This window comes from Branchiostoma lanceolatum, chromosome 6 (assembly GCF_035083965.1).
Source record: "Branchiostoma lanceolatum isolate klBraLanc5 chromosome 6, klBraLanc5.hap2, whole genome shotgun sequence".
Taxonomy (NCBI): domain Eukaryota; kingdom Metazoa; phylum Chordata; class Leptocardii; order Amphioxiformes; family Branchiostomatidae; genus Branchiostoma; species Branchiostoma lanceolatum.
Window position 1 is genome coordinate 4,209,740 of NC_089727.1, and position 15,901 is coordinate 4,225,640.

Below are 15,901 nucleotides of genomic sequence, written 5' to 3' on the forward strand. Positions count from 1 at the left end.
ACAAAGAAACGCAAAATGTTCGTGACATCTTAAGACATACATTGAGTTCTTTTTGGAGAACGGATATTGAATCATAGACCAATTCTTCAGGGCTGGCATTCTTTCTAGATTAATAGGAATTCTGTCGACTATAAATTGTCGGATATAACAAAAGGATTTTTTAATGTTGTCAGATTATACAACTATGCAGCTTTTTGTCTCGCCTGTAAAAGAATATACGGCAATTTTATTGCCATTTATTGATTTATTTACAGTTAAACCTGAAGTACATCCGCATTCTCAAGTTGAGAGAAAAACTTCCACGTAATCAATCAAAACACTGCGTGCCAAATTGCAATTCCAATAGAAATGCTTCCCAACCTGTCGGAAGCTTTTAAACGTTCCCAAAGGCGGACGTGTTATTCTTTCGGCGGAAAATCAATTATGTGCACTCGGCATCGCCTGCTGTTCACTTCAGCCACGGTCACAATCGTCATCCATTTTTTTTGTGGTACTAGTAGTTGTTTTCGACGAGGCTGTGACAGGGCCTAATCTCCAAGCAGATGTAGAGATGCAAAATCGCAACGTTTCTCAAGCTCCCGGTTCCACGGAGCACCGTAAAAAGACCAGGTGCTCCGTGGAGCCGATTTGAGAAACGTTACAACGATTTAGCCTCTCCACATCTGCTTGGAGATTAGACACCAACCGTCGACAACAGCAACATTTTACGTCACAAAACACGATATCGAGTACCACGACTGTCCTCAAAACTGCCCTAAATTTCCTGTCGTAAAAAATATCGTACGACGAACACCTGGCCCCTTTTTTAATCAAAGTTGGTATGTGGCACACGAGATGTGAGCCATGTAACGTTAGGTGGGACGGAGTTTAATGTATACATTACGTTCCACACGTAGACTAATCGCGCAAAAAGCAATCAGGAGCCACGAGACAGGTTGGCATGCATTATGCAGCCAACAAAAATTGAACACCAATGGCCCGTGTTATATTTCTTTTTTGATTACATTTATATAATAGCACACTGTAATTGTAATTGTAAATAGCAGGATGCTATTTTTCGCTTTACGTTGATGACATGTTGGCAGGCCGTGCTTTTTTTTCCATTTTGATTACATTTTACAAATACGTGGGATTAGGGTTACATGTATATGTCGCGTTGAATCACATTTTTCTAGGCTTAAGATACAAATTTATCTGGAGGCAATCAACTAACAGGCTTAGGCAAAGTTACGATAAGCGCCCCTATCTATTATTATTCTGTGATATCGAACCCAATAGGGCTAGGGTGAGCCAGAAACCACTTTGCTTCGCCCGGCGCTCTTGCGTCGAAAACAATTTATTGTTGTGTTGAACTGCCCGGTCCCGTGTGTTTCCTACAGACCTAGCGCGTGCACTCCGGACAATAAAATCGATACACGTTCGACCCCAAGCTGTCGTGTTTTCCGTGTTTTGCACTCCCAGTGCAACAGAGATAATCCCTTAGTTGAGAGTTGAAACGTAAATGGATGCAGGAACTAGGACAGGTCAAAACGTACAAACAGAACAATCCAAACCACTTATGTCGGAAAACCATCCCAATTTTCGATCCTCCCGCCCGCTATACTCTGGCATTGGCACCACCACGTACACACTATGCTTGTCAGTAATGAATTTTTGCTAGAACGTGTCGTAGATCAAAAGGTTTAATTTTCTTATTAACGTCCCAAGGTTTTATGCCTTTTATCATTTTCGACACTAGTTCCAATATTTCAAAGATGGCGGCTACATCCGGGACATGTTTGCCCTGGCGATTGTCCAAGCGACAGAGGAATACATCCGCATTGGGACTTCTTCTTCCTCAACAACTTCTGATTGAATCGACATGCCGTCCGGGGGGAAATACAAAATACTCTTTGAAGTCTATGTGTACGGTGTGCCCCATTTGTAAGTTGTTGGATGTCCACATCAAACAAAGTAGACGGTACAAGGAACGTGACCCCGAAATTAATGCATAAGAAAATGGCTTTTGGTTTGTTTCGTATTGATCATCAAATCTTTGTTACGAAAGCTCAAAAGCGTTTGCATCGGCTAGTTATATATCTTATACATGTATTTTTTTGCGGAAAACAAGACATAATTCTTCAGTATCTCTACTAGTACGATGTGGCATGTTTTATCCGTTGCTCTGCGCATGCGTCTATCAACACAGCTGCATATTCAGTTACGCCGCCATAGCCTTCCCCTCGTGGGTGTAGAGTGTAGACTCATCTTACTTACATAAGGTGAAACTAAAGGTTTCAAGGAGACATTTGTTTTATAATGCTAGTTCTTGCCTCCCCATGTGCTGACAATACGGGCGTGACAGCCAGTGGTGATTGCTGTTCCCCACGTCAGAGTAAACGGTGTTATCATCAAGTCTGAAACACTTGTAACGTTACCAAAGTTCAAGTACTCTGTATCTTTATATATATAGCCGGTATAACCGCCATTCGTCGTAACACACCAGCTTCGCAGGCACGCGGCGCAGCAGCAGCTGGTTATTATATTACGCCAAACGACCTGTCACGTCTAGCCTTCGCATATTTAACTGCATGCATTGTTTAAAGCTGTCTAATAAGGATGCTTCCACGGTACTTGGTTGTAACGAGTTCCACTCTACGATCGTTCTAGGAAAATACGAGTTTTCGAACACATCAATCCTAGGTTGAAAGGTCTGGCATGGCTGCGTGTTGGTGTTGTTAAGGGTTCGTCTGACTAGGTGATCAAACCTGGAATACTCAGTACTGGTGACTCAGTACACCAACACGTGCGCCTCAGCGCTCATAATGAAATTCTGCGAAAGGATAGGAAGTTACAACATGAAATGTATATGTAACTTGGTTAGAGAAGATCATCAAGTAAAATAGACTATGCTTATTACAACCTTATTTGCATAACCAATAGTTGAACAAGAAATTTACAAAAGCTCTAAATATTTCATGAAGTTATGGGGTCCGTCTCCGAACTCATGTTTGTACAGTACAATGTGATAGCTATATGTAGTTATCTTTTTTTCGACGGAATTTATAGATGGATACAAATGGTGTACAGAAAAAAGAAGTCCCCTATGACTGGTGACAGCGATAAAACGCGCGGTTTCTATATTTGGTCTAACCAGCTATCCCCTAGGAGTGTTCTCATCAAGGGGAGTTCCCTTGTGTTGCTGCCGCTTCTGGTAGAACTGACAGAATTGAATGGATTGGTTCAAACCCTCATTACTTGAGCGGTATATAGCTGCCGCCTGCTACCCACAGGTCGTAATCGCGCTCTGCACTAGCCTGGAATCCATACCCTCGGTGGCTCCCCGATATCTCTAGTACTGTCTGGGCGGGCGGGGGTCACTTCAAGGGCCGTAGTCTACGGCCCTTGAAGTGACCCCCGCCCGCCCAGACAGCTCATCCCGCTCGGGGTGTTCTTTACGGCCTTGGATTAAATTAGCTCGCCACCGTAACTACGATGGCTACGAAACTCTATACGGCAGCTAAGAAGGCAGAAACGGGTCAATATTGCAGACTGGGCCCGGTAAAACACACCTAAGCCGACCTGAAGAGACTGGGGACCAGGCTAGCTCTGCACGGGACCTGTGATATACTTCGCACTTCAACATCGCGCCACGCCGCCGTCTGCCTCATGCCACTTTATCTCAGACAGGAACAGTTCGGGCGGAAGGCCAAGTCATCCGTCTTCGGGCACCCTCGGCTGTCGGCGCGGCCGTCATTGAACTTGACCCTCCCTCTGTGTTAGATTAGCGCTGAAAGGGTCATGACGTGAACTTGGCCGCCTGTGTGGTATGTTCATGGTTTATCTTGCCAGGAAACGGGACTTGTTGGTAGTTTGTAGTACAAAATGTAACAAGGATAGCGCGGTATGATAGAGCACAGACCTGTCGCGATCTTTTAGCCAAGAAACATACTAGCGGTTTGGCACAAACGTTACATGAGTCACAGTGCTCTGGCTTAAAAGGTTGAACTCCGGGGATTTCTTGGTGACAAAACAACAGTTGGTTTCAGTCAGTCGACTTGTTGTTGGCACATCCTTATATATCACTTTACACCGCCCTGACTTCTTACCAAACAAATGACAGAAACAAGGTATTTCATGTATTTCAAGTTCCCGTTAGAAAGTATTCTGTATAGGAACCGTCTATATCTTTTAGTTTCAGACGACTAAGGTTTGGTGACTGTTTAGCGTGTTTACCTCAATAGAATAGGTTGACACGCAGTATTTCGTTCTCTCCTATTAGAAACAGTTGCTTTGCTGTGTATACATTTTCTCACCTTACACCTTTCCACCTGCGCTTCACCTTAGCCCCGTCCCTATGGGTGGGCGGCTCGACTAAGTTGAAACATCCGACTTGAAACATCATATGAAGGAATGTTTGGCCCCGGGCGAGAGTAATTGCTAAAAGACGAAGAGTGTGTTTTGAGAAATCCAATCGTAACCCCTAATCTCCAAGCAGATCTTCCGGAGGCAGAATCGTTATGAGGCCAAGGCAGTGACTGAGTGTCCATAATGCTCCCGGTGGCCAGTTGGATATACTGCCTGGATGCCATTCGATTACTACCGGGGCTCCTACACTCGCTACTCGCTGACAGAATCTTCGGGGTAGCGAGTGTAGGAGCCACGGTAGTAATTAGCCTGGAATCCAAACCTATTGTAGCTCCCGAGTCTCCTCTCCTATTTGCGGAGAGGAGACTCGGGAGCTGTAATAGGTTTGGATTCCAGGCTAGGTAGTAATCGGATGGCTGTTTGGGCCCTTTTGATACTGTCTTGGATACCGGTAGATCTGCTTGGAGATTACCTAGCCTCCACAACAGTCTGGTGCTTTTGGGGCTTAATATCACTTATCATGTGCTGTTTTCTTGTTAACACGAGTTTTCTTACTGCTGCCGGGGTCTGATCGCGTGCCGTCCATGGAACCTGCTCTAGGGGCTATCTAATCTTCAAGCAGATGTTGGATATCTGTTAAAAGCGCGCACCTAAAAAAACGTAAACACCTCCAAATACATTCGAAACAAGTCCGACTGCAACATCTGCTTGGAGATTAGATGCTATCCTATCTTAACACTTTGAATTGATACAAACTAAAATTCCTGCCGATTTTTTGTTCACAAGGTCACAAGTAGCGTGCATGGTTTATCTAATCCGACTCTTTAGCTGTAGATCCCAGAGGAACGTCGTGAGTCAGGAAATGTAGGAGGCTCTATCTGATGATTCTGATCACAGTATCAGTCCGGCGGAAACACTGTCCATGGCGCGACGACAGATCCGACCCTGTCGGTCTACCAGACTCCGAAAAATATAGAAGATACAAAATGGTAGCCTCCATAGCAGGCTATAACCGGCCTTTTTTGGGGGGCTAAATAATACACTTTTTGCCGCCAGCCCGTAACCATCAGCCACCCTGTAACTATCTGTAGTTACGGCGTGGCTGATGGTTACGGGCTGGCGGCAAAAAAAGTGTATTATTTAGCCCCCCCAAAAGGCTGGTTAAAGCCTGCTGCGGAGGCTAACAAAATGGGTTTCTGGAAAAAATAGAAGAAATTGTAGACTGAAGAATAGATATGCTGTGGGTTGAATATTGTAACTCTTTGGCTGGCTGCTCCTCTGGGGTATCAGTCAGTCTGTTTGTCCAATTTCTACTATTACATGCACAAGAAGAAGAACTTTATTGCACGGCAATTGTACACGGTGCAATGTATGACAACAACTATTAAACATAGTACAAAATACAGAATATAGGGTAAAACTTAACATCCTGATTACTATTGCAATAAGGGCTAGCATAAGTCTTCGATATGGTGTTACAATCGAGTGGGGTTAATCATTATTATATAATAATTTTATTTGCAAGTTCTTGCCCGAAGGCTAATTGCAACATGAAACAATACATAGCAATGGTATACTGTACAGATAGTGAGAGTTAACAATGTTGACTAGTAGAACACATGGCTATTCTAAAAACTACTACGGAATACAATCTACGCTTTTTGGGTTTGAATTCTTTTTTGGAAGCAGTGGAAGACGAAGTGTCCCACTTTTTTTGTAATGAGTGGGTTTTGGGAGGTCAACAAGGTTCTAGTTTTATTTTCATCAGTAAATGTTTGGAAATTGTGGTAAGTTTTGGAGGCTTCTTTAAAAAGCTCTTTTCTTATATATACCGTGGAGTCTTGTAGAGACTACTGCCGGTCTACAGATGGTGGTGGAAACTCAAGATCCTACAGTACCTGTTTCCACTTGAATACGTTATAACAAAGGCTGAAAGCTAAGGTTTGTGTCACGGGAAACTGTAAACATAGGAAGTAGCCCACGGCAGAGTGGAAATGAAAACTGAGTCTGGAAATTATTGAAGGTGAAGGTGGAAATCACATTCGTCTGTTTCCACTTCCAAGGGCAGAGTTGTTGAGGAGGGAAATTTGGGATCAAGGCAAAGTTGAGAAAGTCAGGAGTGGCGCAGCAACGGTTGGGAGAGTTTGTGTTATACATAGAAATTCCTATATTATATCGGCCTCATAAAGTTTGAAATGACAATAACAGATGTGTTGAGATTACATTACTTGGACTATGTGTAAGGATAAGGTACCTTGAGTCATGGTTCCGCTTTGCCCACCAGATCGGTGTCTCATGCCCCAGAGCGGTCGAAAGTTTTGGTGTTTGAAGGCTAAGTTCTTACTTGTGTCCCCAATGGCGCTCCTTCCTGTAGCAACGGAAATGAGCTGCAAAAATCGAATGGTTAAGAAGGTGTAATGCACTACTCTCCAAACAGAGGTTGGTGGGGAAGATTGTGACCTTTTTATCATATGCCCCGTTTTGGTGGGGTGAGCGGACAAAAAACGGGGCATATGATAAGTAGGTCACAGTCTTCCCCACCAACCTCTGCTTGGAGAGTAGTAATGCACCACAATAACCTTATTTACTTAAATTTACAAGTTGAATCAAATACACCCATTTGTGTGGACCTGTGGGACGTGGTTTGTGACTATCCGCTAGGTCAACCATTTCCCCCCCCCCCCCCCCCCATCCAAACGCCATTTTTCGTGCGTACACTTTCACACAGTCAAAAGACACCGACGGGCATGAGAGAAGGGCATGTCTATCCCTGGCTCATCTCAGAGATCCCCGCCCATATCTTGTCCATCTGAAGAGCACCCAACATTCTCCGCGCACCGGAGGCGAGGTCAGGGCGAGCCAACACCCAATTAACACACGGGAGTGAACCTATTTAGGAGGGACCTCGGATATTGACTGAGATCATTACTCAGGACCACGCGTATCCATCAGGCACTACGTGTGAACCGAAGTGTCGGTTGGGTGCCAAATGTCGCAACAGCAAGCTTACAAATATATCATGGGCTCTGTTTGGAGACGTCACTTTCAGTTGGGGGAGGTTAGGGAGTGAACCAGCCTGGTTTGGAAAAGTGGTGGTGCACATGAATATGTATCAGTACACAAGTATCCATGCTTAAGTTGCCCTATAACGGATTTCTTCTTACCGAAACGCGGAAACTTTTGACAGAATACACACAAAAAGGACATAGTGATGATAGTCGCAAACTGTACTCCATGGCCAGCCAACTCCTCTGGTATGTTATCTGTCTATTTGTCGAATCTTTACTTTTCCAGCGACTTGTGGAGCCTGGTAGAGGTTAATGAAAGAATGAATGAAGACCTTTATTGTACATTCGTGCCCCGAGGGGCTAGATACAGGTCGTTTAACATAAACCTAACTAACATGTAAGTGACATACACAGTGAAATAAATAGGAACACATTGATGTTATTCTCCGAGAGTTAGTCCCATAACACGATAATAGAAAAGTTCTAGTGTATCTTTTATGTAATATCTTGGACTATTGTGGGACCTTCGACCTATCAGCCTTGGAAACCATAACTGACCTCCCCCGTGCAGTCCAATCTCGCCCTGGCGACACCGATAAATTCAATCCCGGCACGTTGGAAACCTCGTGCCATTAGAAATCGAACACGCGCGCACCGTGAGCAGCACTGACAGCTAACGTTATTGCGCAGGAACAAACGTGATTGTGGGAGATGAGAATGGATTATTTAATCTGCTAGAACACTGTTGCCTACATATGTTATCAACCATGGAGGGGGAAATGCTTCCGCTGCTTGTCCGAAGCTTTTAAACGTTCCGCGGAGGAGACACACCCACACTCTCGTAGGCCAATTGTAGTAAATCCATTTACTTTTGCTTTAGCGATGGTTTTATTTTGCGGTAGGAGGAAGGATACGGTTTCCGCGGTGGAAACTGTAGCAATACAAGGAAGACTTATTCGAGGTGTCATTGACATGTTGACATCTCTGAGAAAACCGCGAAAAGAAAACCACCGCGAAAATTTGAAGATTTACAGTAAGCTATGTTTCCCGGGCACGCCTAGTTTCAATCCTGCAACCAACATGAGCTCGCACGCGTTCGATCATGGGAGTCGTGTCACGACATGCGGCCTAAACGTTTGGAGTTACGTTATGTTATGCACAGAAAAATTGACCAGAAGATGTTACACAAGAACCCTGAGTCGAAGATAACAATTTGACTGGAGGTCGATAATGTTAAACAATATAACTGTGCAAAGCATCACGTATTAGTAAACGTATTATAAATATTCAACATATCACTAAATCGTAAGGTAACGTAGGTTGCAATGTCCACAAAAAATCTCGTTCCGGAAGTTATGTTACAAAATGAACCACAATACAGTGTGCAGTGAACTAAAGCGGCACACGTAGAAAGTAGCGATGTCCTAGTTAGGTGTTGGCTGGATAGCAAAAACCTTTGGGCCACAACAGCGTGAGAACACCCAAAGTTTGGCAATCAGAAACTCAAATGTCTATCTACTGCCAACCTGACCCTTACCCCACATCGCCCACCAAAGAATTCTGGCAAATTTCCGGTCTTATTTCCACAACATCTGATAGCAGGGCTATCTCTGTTTTGTGACCTTCTAATGTAAACTATAGGGCGACCTACTTGGCAGAAATTTTCACCAGACGGGTAACGCCCAGCTCGTCGCGTGCCGTGTGTTCTAACCAGGACCTTTACACGGCATTCTCAACATACCTGGCACGGGACGCAGGAATAGGGTCTACCAGGGGTAATGTAGGGGCGGGAAAATCAGTCCGAGCGTAGAGTGTGTTTTACTGCAGCATTAAGGCAGTAAAAACAGGAACTTTCATGTAAATAACATCAGGGGATGAAATGCCGTGCGTAAAGATCATCGATCATGAGATGCCACAACAGGTTCCTCAAAACATTTCAATGGAATCTACTCGAAGTCTTGTACACTGTTTACCCAGATAACTATTATAAATCATAATAATTGAAGACTCCAAAACAAACTATTCCCTCTATGGCTATGAGTTATACTAACATCACTTGTCTTTTTTCTCTCCTTTCTTGTCTACAGAAGGCCACGTTGCCGTTGTAGAATCTGACCTGGACAGTGTGTTGAGAATCTCCCCGCTCCGCATCGTGGACAGCGCAGTTATCAGTGTGCACTACTACATGCACAGCAACAGCATCAAGCCGCCCTACCCCTTCCTGAACGTGTCGGTGCTGTGCGAACCCTCGGACCCGGACCTGGGCAAGCCGGAGACGCTGACCAGTTATGAGGGGTCGAGCTGGCGGAGATGGGCGGAGGCCCGGCTGTATGTGTCTCCGGACTCAGGCTGCAAAGTGTTCACGGTAAGAGCATAGGAACAGTCAATCTCCAAGCAGATCTACCGATGGCAAGACAGTATCCAATGGGCCCTACCCAACAGGGGCAGTTGGATACTGTTTTCGCCCTTTCGATACAGTCTTGCCACTCTTGCCACTATCCAAAGGGAGTTGCAACCGGTACATCTGCTTGGAGCTTATCAAAAAGCAGTGATAACTTCTATTCACTCATATGGTTATGAGTTACCATGATTTTTGTTTTTGCATTTGTCTTGCGGTTCAAACTTTGTAAGTGTAATTTGTAAAGTGAAAGACTGAAAAGTCATAGGGGAAGGTACATGTATCAGAAACCAGAATGAAAATCATGTTTATAACGAACAACGTCGAAGACCAAGTTAGACATTTATCAGTTTGCTATGATGCCATCAATGCACTAAAAGATCATGAACAATCATGTAATTCAACTGAAATGTGAACTTGATTCTCACGCTACAGGTCCTCATCAGGGGAAGAAGAGGCGACGGCACCCTGGCCATCGATGACGTCCAGCTCAGGGCCGACGACCCACCCTCCTCCAGACTCCTGGCCTCCTCCACCACCGTGGATGACGTCACCAGCTACACCGTCGAGCCGCTCCTTGAGTCGCCAGACGGCGTCATCGTGACGTCATGCTTCTTCAACAACTCTGACGACCCGTTCTGCGGCTGGGAGAACCCTCACCATGGCAACCTGGCGTGGACGCCCAGGAGAGGGCAGACCCCGACTACACAGACTGGACCGTCGATGGCCAGACCTGATGGAGGTGATGCAGATACTTTTTTGGTGCACTTTTATCTAGGACTTAGCCATCTTCCTGTCTCAGTCTAAATCCTAGATAGCCTCTCCCGGGTTTTAAAAGTGGATGGAAAGAGTGGAAAGTGGCCATATAGACAGATAACATGTCATGAGGAATTAGCCGGGCGGGAGCACAATTTGCCACCTCAGGCTGACTCCTCTTGCATGTTATCTGGGTACATGGCCAATTTCTTCTCTTTCCATCCACCCATAGGCCTGGTAGAGGCTACTAGTATCTAGGATTTATAATGAGAGAGGAAGATATAAGTTTTGGAGGGTTCAATGTTAGAACAAAGTCATATAAATTATATCAATTCTACAGCTACTGGACAGATTCCGATTATTTAATGTTGATGATAGTATCAACCTTATTGTCTCGATTTCATTTCCCACAAATTCCACTGTACGGATACTGTATGCAGAGCCGGTAAAGATAAATCCTGAAGAACCTAGGTGATAGATTCGCAGAGGAGACGCACTGATTGTCATCGTTTAAATGCAGAAAAACGGTCAATACATCCTATTTCCCCCCGCGGCCTCGCATGGACAGATTGCGTGCTAAGTGACAGGAGTGAAACAAGATGTTACAAACCGATCGTTGCGTCAACTGTCTAACAAAACGCGCGAGGGAACACGTTTTGTGTCGCGCAGCTACAGCTGATGTTACACGGCAGTGTTCCTAGGAGATGTATACAGTCAGATAACGATTTCAAATATATCACGACTCTCGATCTGTCGCAGTTTACTATTTTGTCCACCAAGCTTGATGATGGGCAAATGGTCCACTTCTCTTTTGACATTGATATATTGCTGTTCCCACAAAAAATAGGGCACTTAACTAGTTAGCGATACAGCAGCCTTTGCTGAACAATGCGCTAATCAGCCCAGTTCAGTGTGACAGTTGCTCGAATCCAATAAACCCTAGACCTTAGTCTGTCTCGTACAATACGCGTGTACCGTTTATCGGAAAGTCAATGATGAAAATATGAGGTACACTTATGTTGTTGTGTCGTGAGGACAGTTCAGACTGTACCTAAACCCCATTCCAAAAGTATGACATACCGTACGACGACCATTACCATGCTAGTCTCTACCAGACTAATCGCGCCGGCTATAGGGAGAATATTTGCCGGGAGACTTTGGCCATGGAGGGTTACATTCGCAGGCCTAGTTGCAATATTGGACCCGCTCTCCGTAGCCGACTCCCTTCATAGAATTGACTCTATTTGGCCAATTTCTACTGTTTTCCCAGCGACCCGCGGAGGCTGGTAGAGCCTACGACTATGCCGCGTTGTTGAGGTTAATGGCATCAGACTAACATGGATATCGGCAGGTTAACTTGATGAACTATGATCCCGGCTGTGTCAACGCGGCATGTGTAGGTCGGTGAACATTAATCATGTTGTCGATGTCCCAATCTGGGACTCTTGTTTGATGAATGAGGTAGTCGATAAGATGGGGCTGCAACTTTGCATTTACAGAAAGGAAAATCTAGAGGATTCATTTTGGGGATTGCCCGTGCCAATACGTCTTCATTAAAACTCAACTCCACGAAAGCTTATATGGATTGACGAATAACTTTATCAGTATAAACCTCCTTGGTATTACAGAACTCAACTCTCCTCTCCAACATAAAACATTTTAGACCCACCGCAAACCCTGTGCCTTCTTCAGCAGGATAAAGAACCCAACCAACTGAATAACATTCCTGCAGAACTTTCCTCCGACAGAAAAAGTTTTTGTCTCACTAAATTTTCGTCCAAACTTAAGACCTCCCAATCGTTGATCGTTGTATTTGTTGTAACACATGTGCTTGTATGATTGTAATTGTGTTGTTTCTGTCTCGACAGACGGGTACTATGTGCACATCGAAGCGTCCACGGTGATGAACGAAGACCACGACAACTTCACGGCGAGTCTGTACACGCCCGAGATCACCCAGACCGACGCCAGCTACATGTGCGCCAAGTTCTACTACCACATGTACGGCAAGGACATCGGCACCTTCAGCGTCTTCATCCAGTACGGGATGGACACGCTGACCCGCCGGCTGCTGTACGAGTTGGGGGAGAAGGACCAGCACTGGTACCGCGCCTCCGTCACCTTCGCCGCCACCTTTCAGCCTTTTAGGGTACGGCCGAATATACATCAATCTTCATTGACACAACAAAAGTACTTTTCCTGCATTGCGCCATCAGACTGAACAATGACTTACCTTCTGGGTCCTGAACATTCAGTTTCCATTTACATTGTATCTCGCATGACTTGACTTGAAGTAATATTGTGAATGTATATTTTAACAACTTTGTATTTGTCTTTGTGCATTGATGATGATTTTAATGACGACTGTAACGAATGGTACTCAATTCAGAGGGAATGCAATTGTGTTCTCCCTGCTTATGTACATTTGACGCAGAAATTAGTAATAAATAGAGCGACACGTACAAGTACATGTATATGGATAATTAAACATGTTAAGTTTAACGTATCAATTACACTACTAGTTCTAAGGTCTAAACATCCTTTGATATTTTTACCTATTTGTACACAGTAAGGGTTGTGAATGTAGTTGAATTTTTCTATAGGATGACTTGTAGGCCTAACTGTTTGACTGATCGACTTAGCTGGAATGCACCAACCAAAATTTGTTTCCCTAAAGAAAAGAAATAAGAAGGAAGGAGACCAAAAGTGTTCGATATTGTTCGATACGTACGAAAGATAGGATACATTTGCACGGCTGAAAAATGAAAGTTCAACTTATAATTACATGTACTTGATCTTTTCTCAGAGATCTGTTCTTATAATTCAGTTTATGTTAAGTTATCCTTTTGTATCCTGATTTGTTATGATTTTGTAAGGGCTCCCTTGCAAATCAGTTACTTAGTTAACTGAAGGGACCATCCTAAAGATTTATAAATAGATAAATAAATGAATAAAATCCGTGTCTCCACAGCTCCTGTTCGAGGCCACAGCCTACCCGGGGAGACAGTTCGGGGACATCGCGCTGGACGACGTGGTCATCATGACGGGACGATGTCCCAAAGGTAACAATCACGTTTATGAAGCATACTGATTAGACTCTACCAGCCTCTGCGGGTCGCTGGGAAAATGATAGAAATTGGCCAAATAGAGTCAACTGTATGAAGGGGGTCGGTCAATATTGCAACCCTGGACTGCGGATGGGAATGTTATCCTCCATGGCCAAAGTCCCCCGGCAAATGTTATCTCTATAGCCGACGCGGTTAGTCTGGTAGAGACTGCATACTGATTACGTCTTGTATCCGTTCTCTCATGAGCACTCCTGCAAAATACTGTTTGGACTTTTCACCGTCAACTGAAGTCATAGACTACCGAGGTGGAAATATTGATCATCATAATTCCTTTATTATACTGATAACATAAAGCAGAATTTTTGTCTGGTTTCTCACACATTGATGAGAATGTTTTAAGTTGTTATTCTGTACTTGGTTCAACAGAGACGGAGCCAACGGAGGCGCCCACCTCCGGGGGAGCACAGAACCACTTCCTGCAACCCACACGGACGGAGACAATCATCATCGCAGCCATCCTTGGAGGTCAGGAAACTAGCAATAACTTGTTAGAATAGCTACTTCTATTACTAGTATTCTTGTCCTTTAATGAGAACGGTGATCATTGCAGCCATCCCCGGTGTTCAGGAAACTAGCAATAGTCACAGAATAACATTTAAGCCATTTCTGCATTATCCTTTCCTTTATGAGAACGGATTGTGTAATATCTAACTTCATTGATTTTATTTGATAAGATTTATCTGCCATGTTACGTATATCAACCGCTCTAAAAACAGCGTGTTTGCGAAATCTCTAGTGCTGGAAACACATGCACACACGCACATCCAGGTATATAGCTGTATCTAGTTTAGAGCTGTAGGCGTGCATTACTAGTATACTGGAGAATGATACATTGGAGATCTCTTTTGGCGCATTTTGTCAGTGTCGGCTATATGTGACCTGGTGGACTTAGATTAGTAGACGTTTCTTGTCGTGTTTGTGAGTATCTGTGTTGTCCATGAGCGGATTTATATGCACAGTTATACAGGAGTACATTTTGATAATCTCCAAGCAGATCTACACGGTGCCAAAAATCGTATATGCTAGCCAGAGAAGCTCCAGTCAGCCAAATAAGCTCCAGCTTCTCTGGCTGACTGGAGCTTCTCTGGCTAGCATATACGATTTTTAGCACCGTGTAGATCTGCTTGGAGATTACTCTTTTGACCCGTTTTCGTGATGGCGGATATATGTGACCTGGTGGAATTATATACGCATCTGCATTGTTCATGAGCTGATGGTTAATGCTGTGATGTACGGTTGGTACAGGTATTGTGGTGGTCCTACTGGTGGCAGTGATAGCGCTGGGAGCCCCGCTACTCATCAAGTCCTTCAAGAGGAGCCGCTGTTACCGGCGGAGACGGGGCGGGAGGCAACAGGGCAACACACCGGTAAGGGTTAGCACCGTAGTGTTGTAGAATGCAGAACTTGCACTATTACTAATGTTTGCCACTCTCTATATCTTTGAGTATGACACCTCTATGAGGCGAAACGTGTTCCTTCTATGACAATTTTCAAATATTTTGATGAAATCATTTGGAAGTCAGTTTCACTACTAGAGTCTTCTGTCATGCAAAGTGATCGATATCTCCAGCAAGTATTGGGATGTCCGAGTCTTTGGAGGGCTGTTAATGGAAGTCGATAATATCTGAGGCTGAAAAATGAATCTACAGAATCATCGATCATAATCACGTTCTCCGTGACATGAATCGTTAGGAAACGTCAATAGCTTCGAAATAAAACGAAATATCTCTTAAGACTGCAAATTAAGAAAACCCCGAGAAAGTATTATTTGTTAGTCTTTTCTTAACGTGTCTTCAAAATGGTCTTCTTGAAAGATAAACCATTGAAAAGTCTTGTTTCCTCGCGCATGAAATAGTGCATAATTGCTTTGTGGTCTTCTTCTAAAAAAGATGCTACCCACGGGGGATATCTATAGGCCCGTATCTTTAGATGAGCAGAACGGTTCTTGGTATCGATCTAATTTTCGCGTGAAATAGCGGCCAGCGTGGCGATATAATGTTACCAATTACAGGGCTGCACATCGGGGACGGTTGAATGATGGAGTTGGCGATAATTACAACTGGAGGCAATTTGGTCCAACCGTCTGGGTTGGGTGGTGGCGGGCGAACTGTGCTATGTCTTTGCTATGTCTGATATCTGTCCAGCGTTGAGAGAAAGCTGTAGATGTTGTTCAGGAAAAGCTGTGGTGTCCTCAGAAAAGTCGAAACCCGTGCTTGTAAAGAGTTCTAGTTAACACCCCCTTACCACTAGAGGCTGCGGCCGCT

General features: G+C 44.3%; 1 protein-coding gene across 2 annotated transcripts in view; it reads left to right on the top strand.

The window, feature by feature from the left end:
- Nucleotides 1-15,901, top strand: part of LOC136436211 (uncharacterized) — a 33,131-nt gene that overhangs the window by 14,804 nt on the left and 2,426 nt on the right. For both annotated transcript variants that reach the window (XM_066429994.1, XM_066429993.1), the window contains 6 exons: nt 9,443-9,720; nt 10,189-10,495; nt 12,378-12,658; nt 13,481-13,571; nt 14,004-14,102; nt 14,883-15,004. In XM_066429994.1, coding sequence (XP_066286091.1) covers nt 9,443-9,720; nt 10,189-10,495; nt 12,378-12,658; nt 13,481-13,571; nt 14,004-14,102; nt 14,883-15,004 — 1,178 coding nt within the window. The remainder of the gene's footprint in view (nt 1-9,442; nt 9,721-10,188; nt 10,496-12,377; nt 12,659-13,480; nt 13,572-14,003; nt 14,103-14,882; nt 15,005-15,901) is intronic.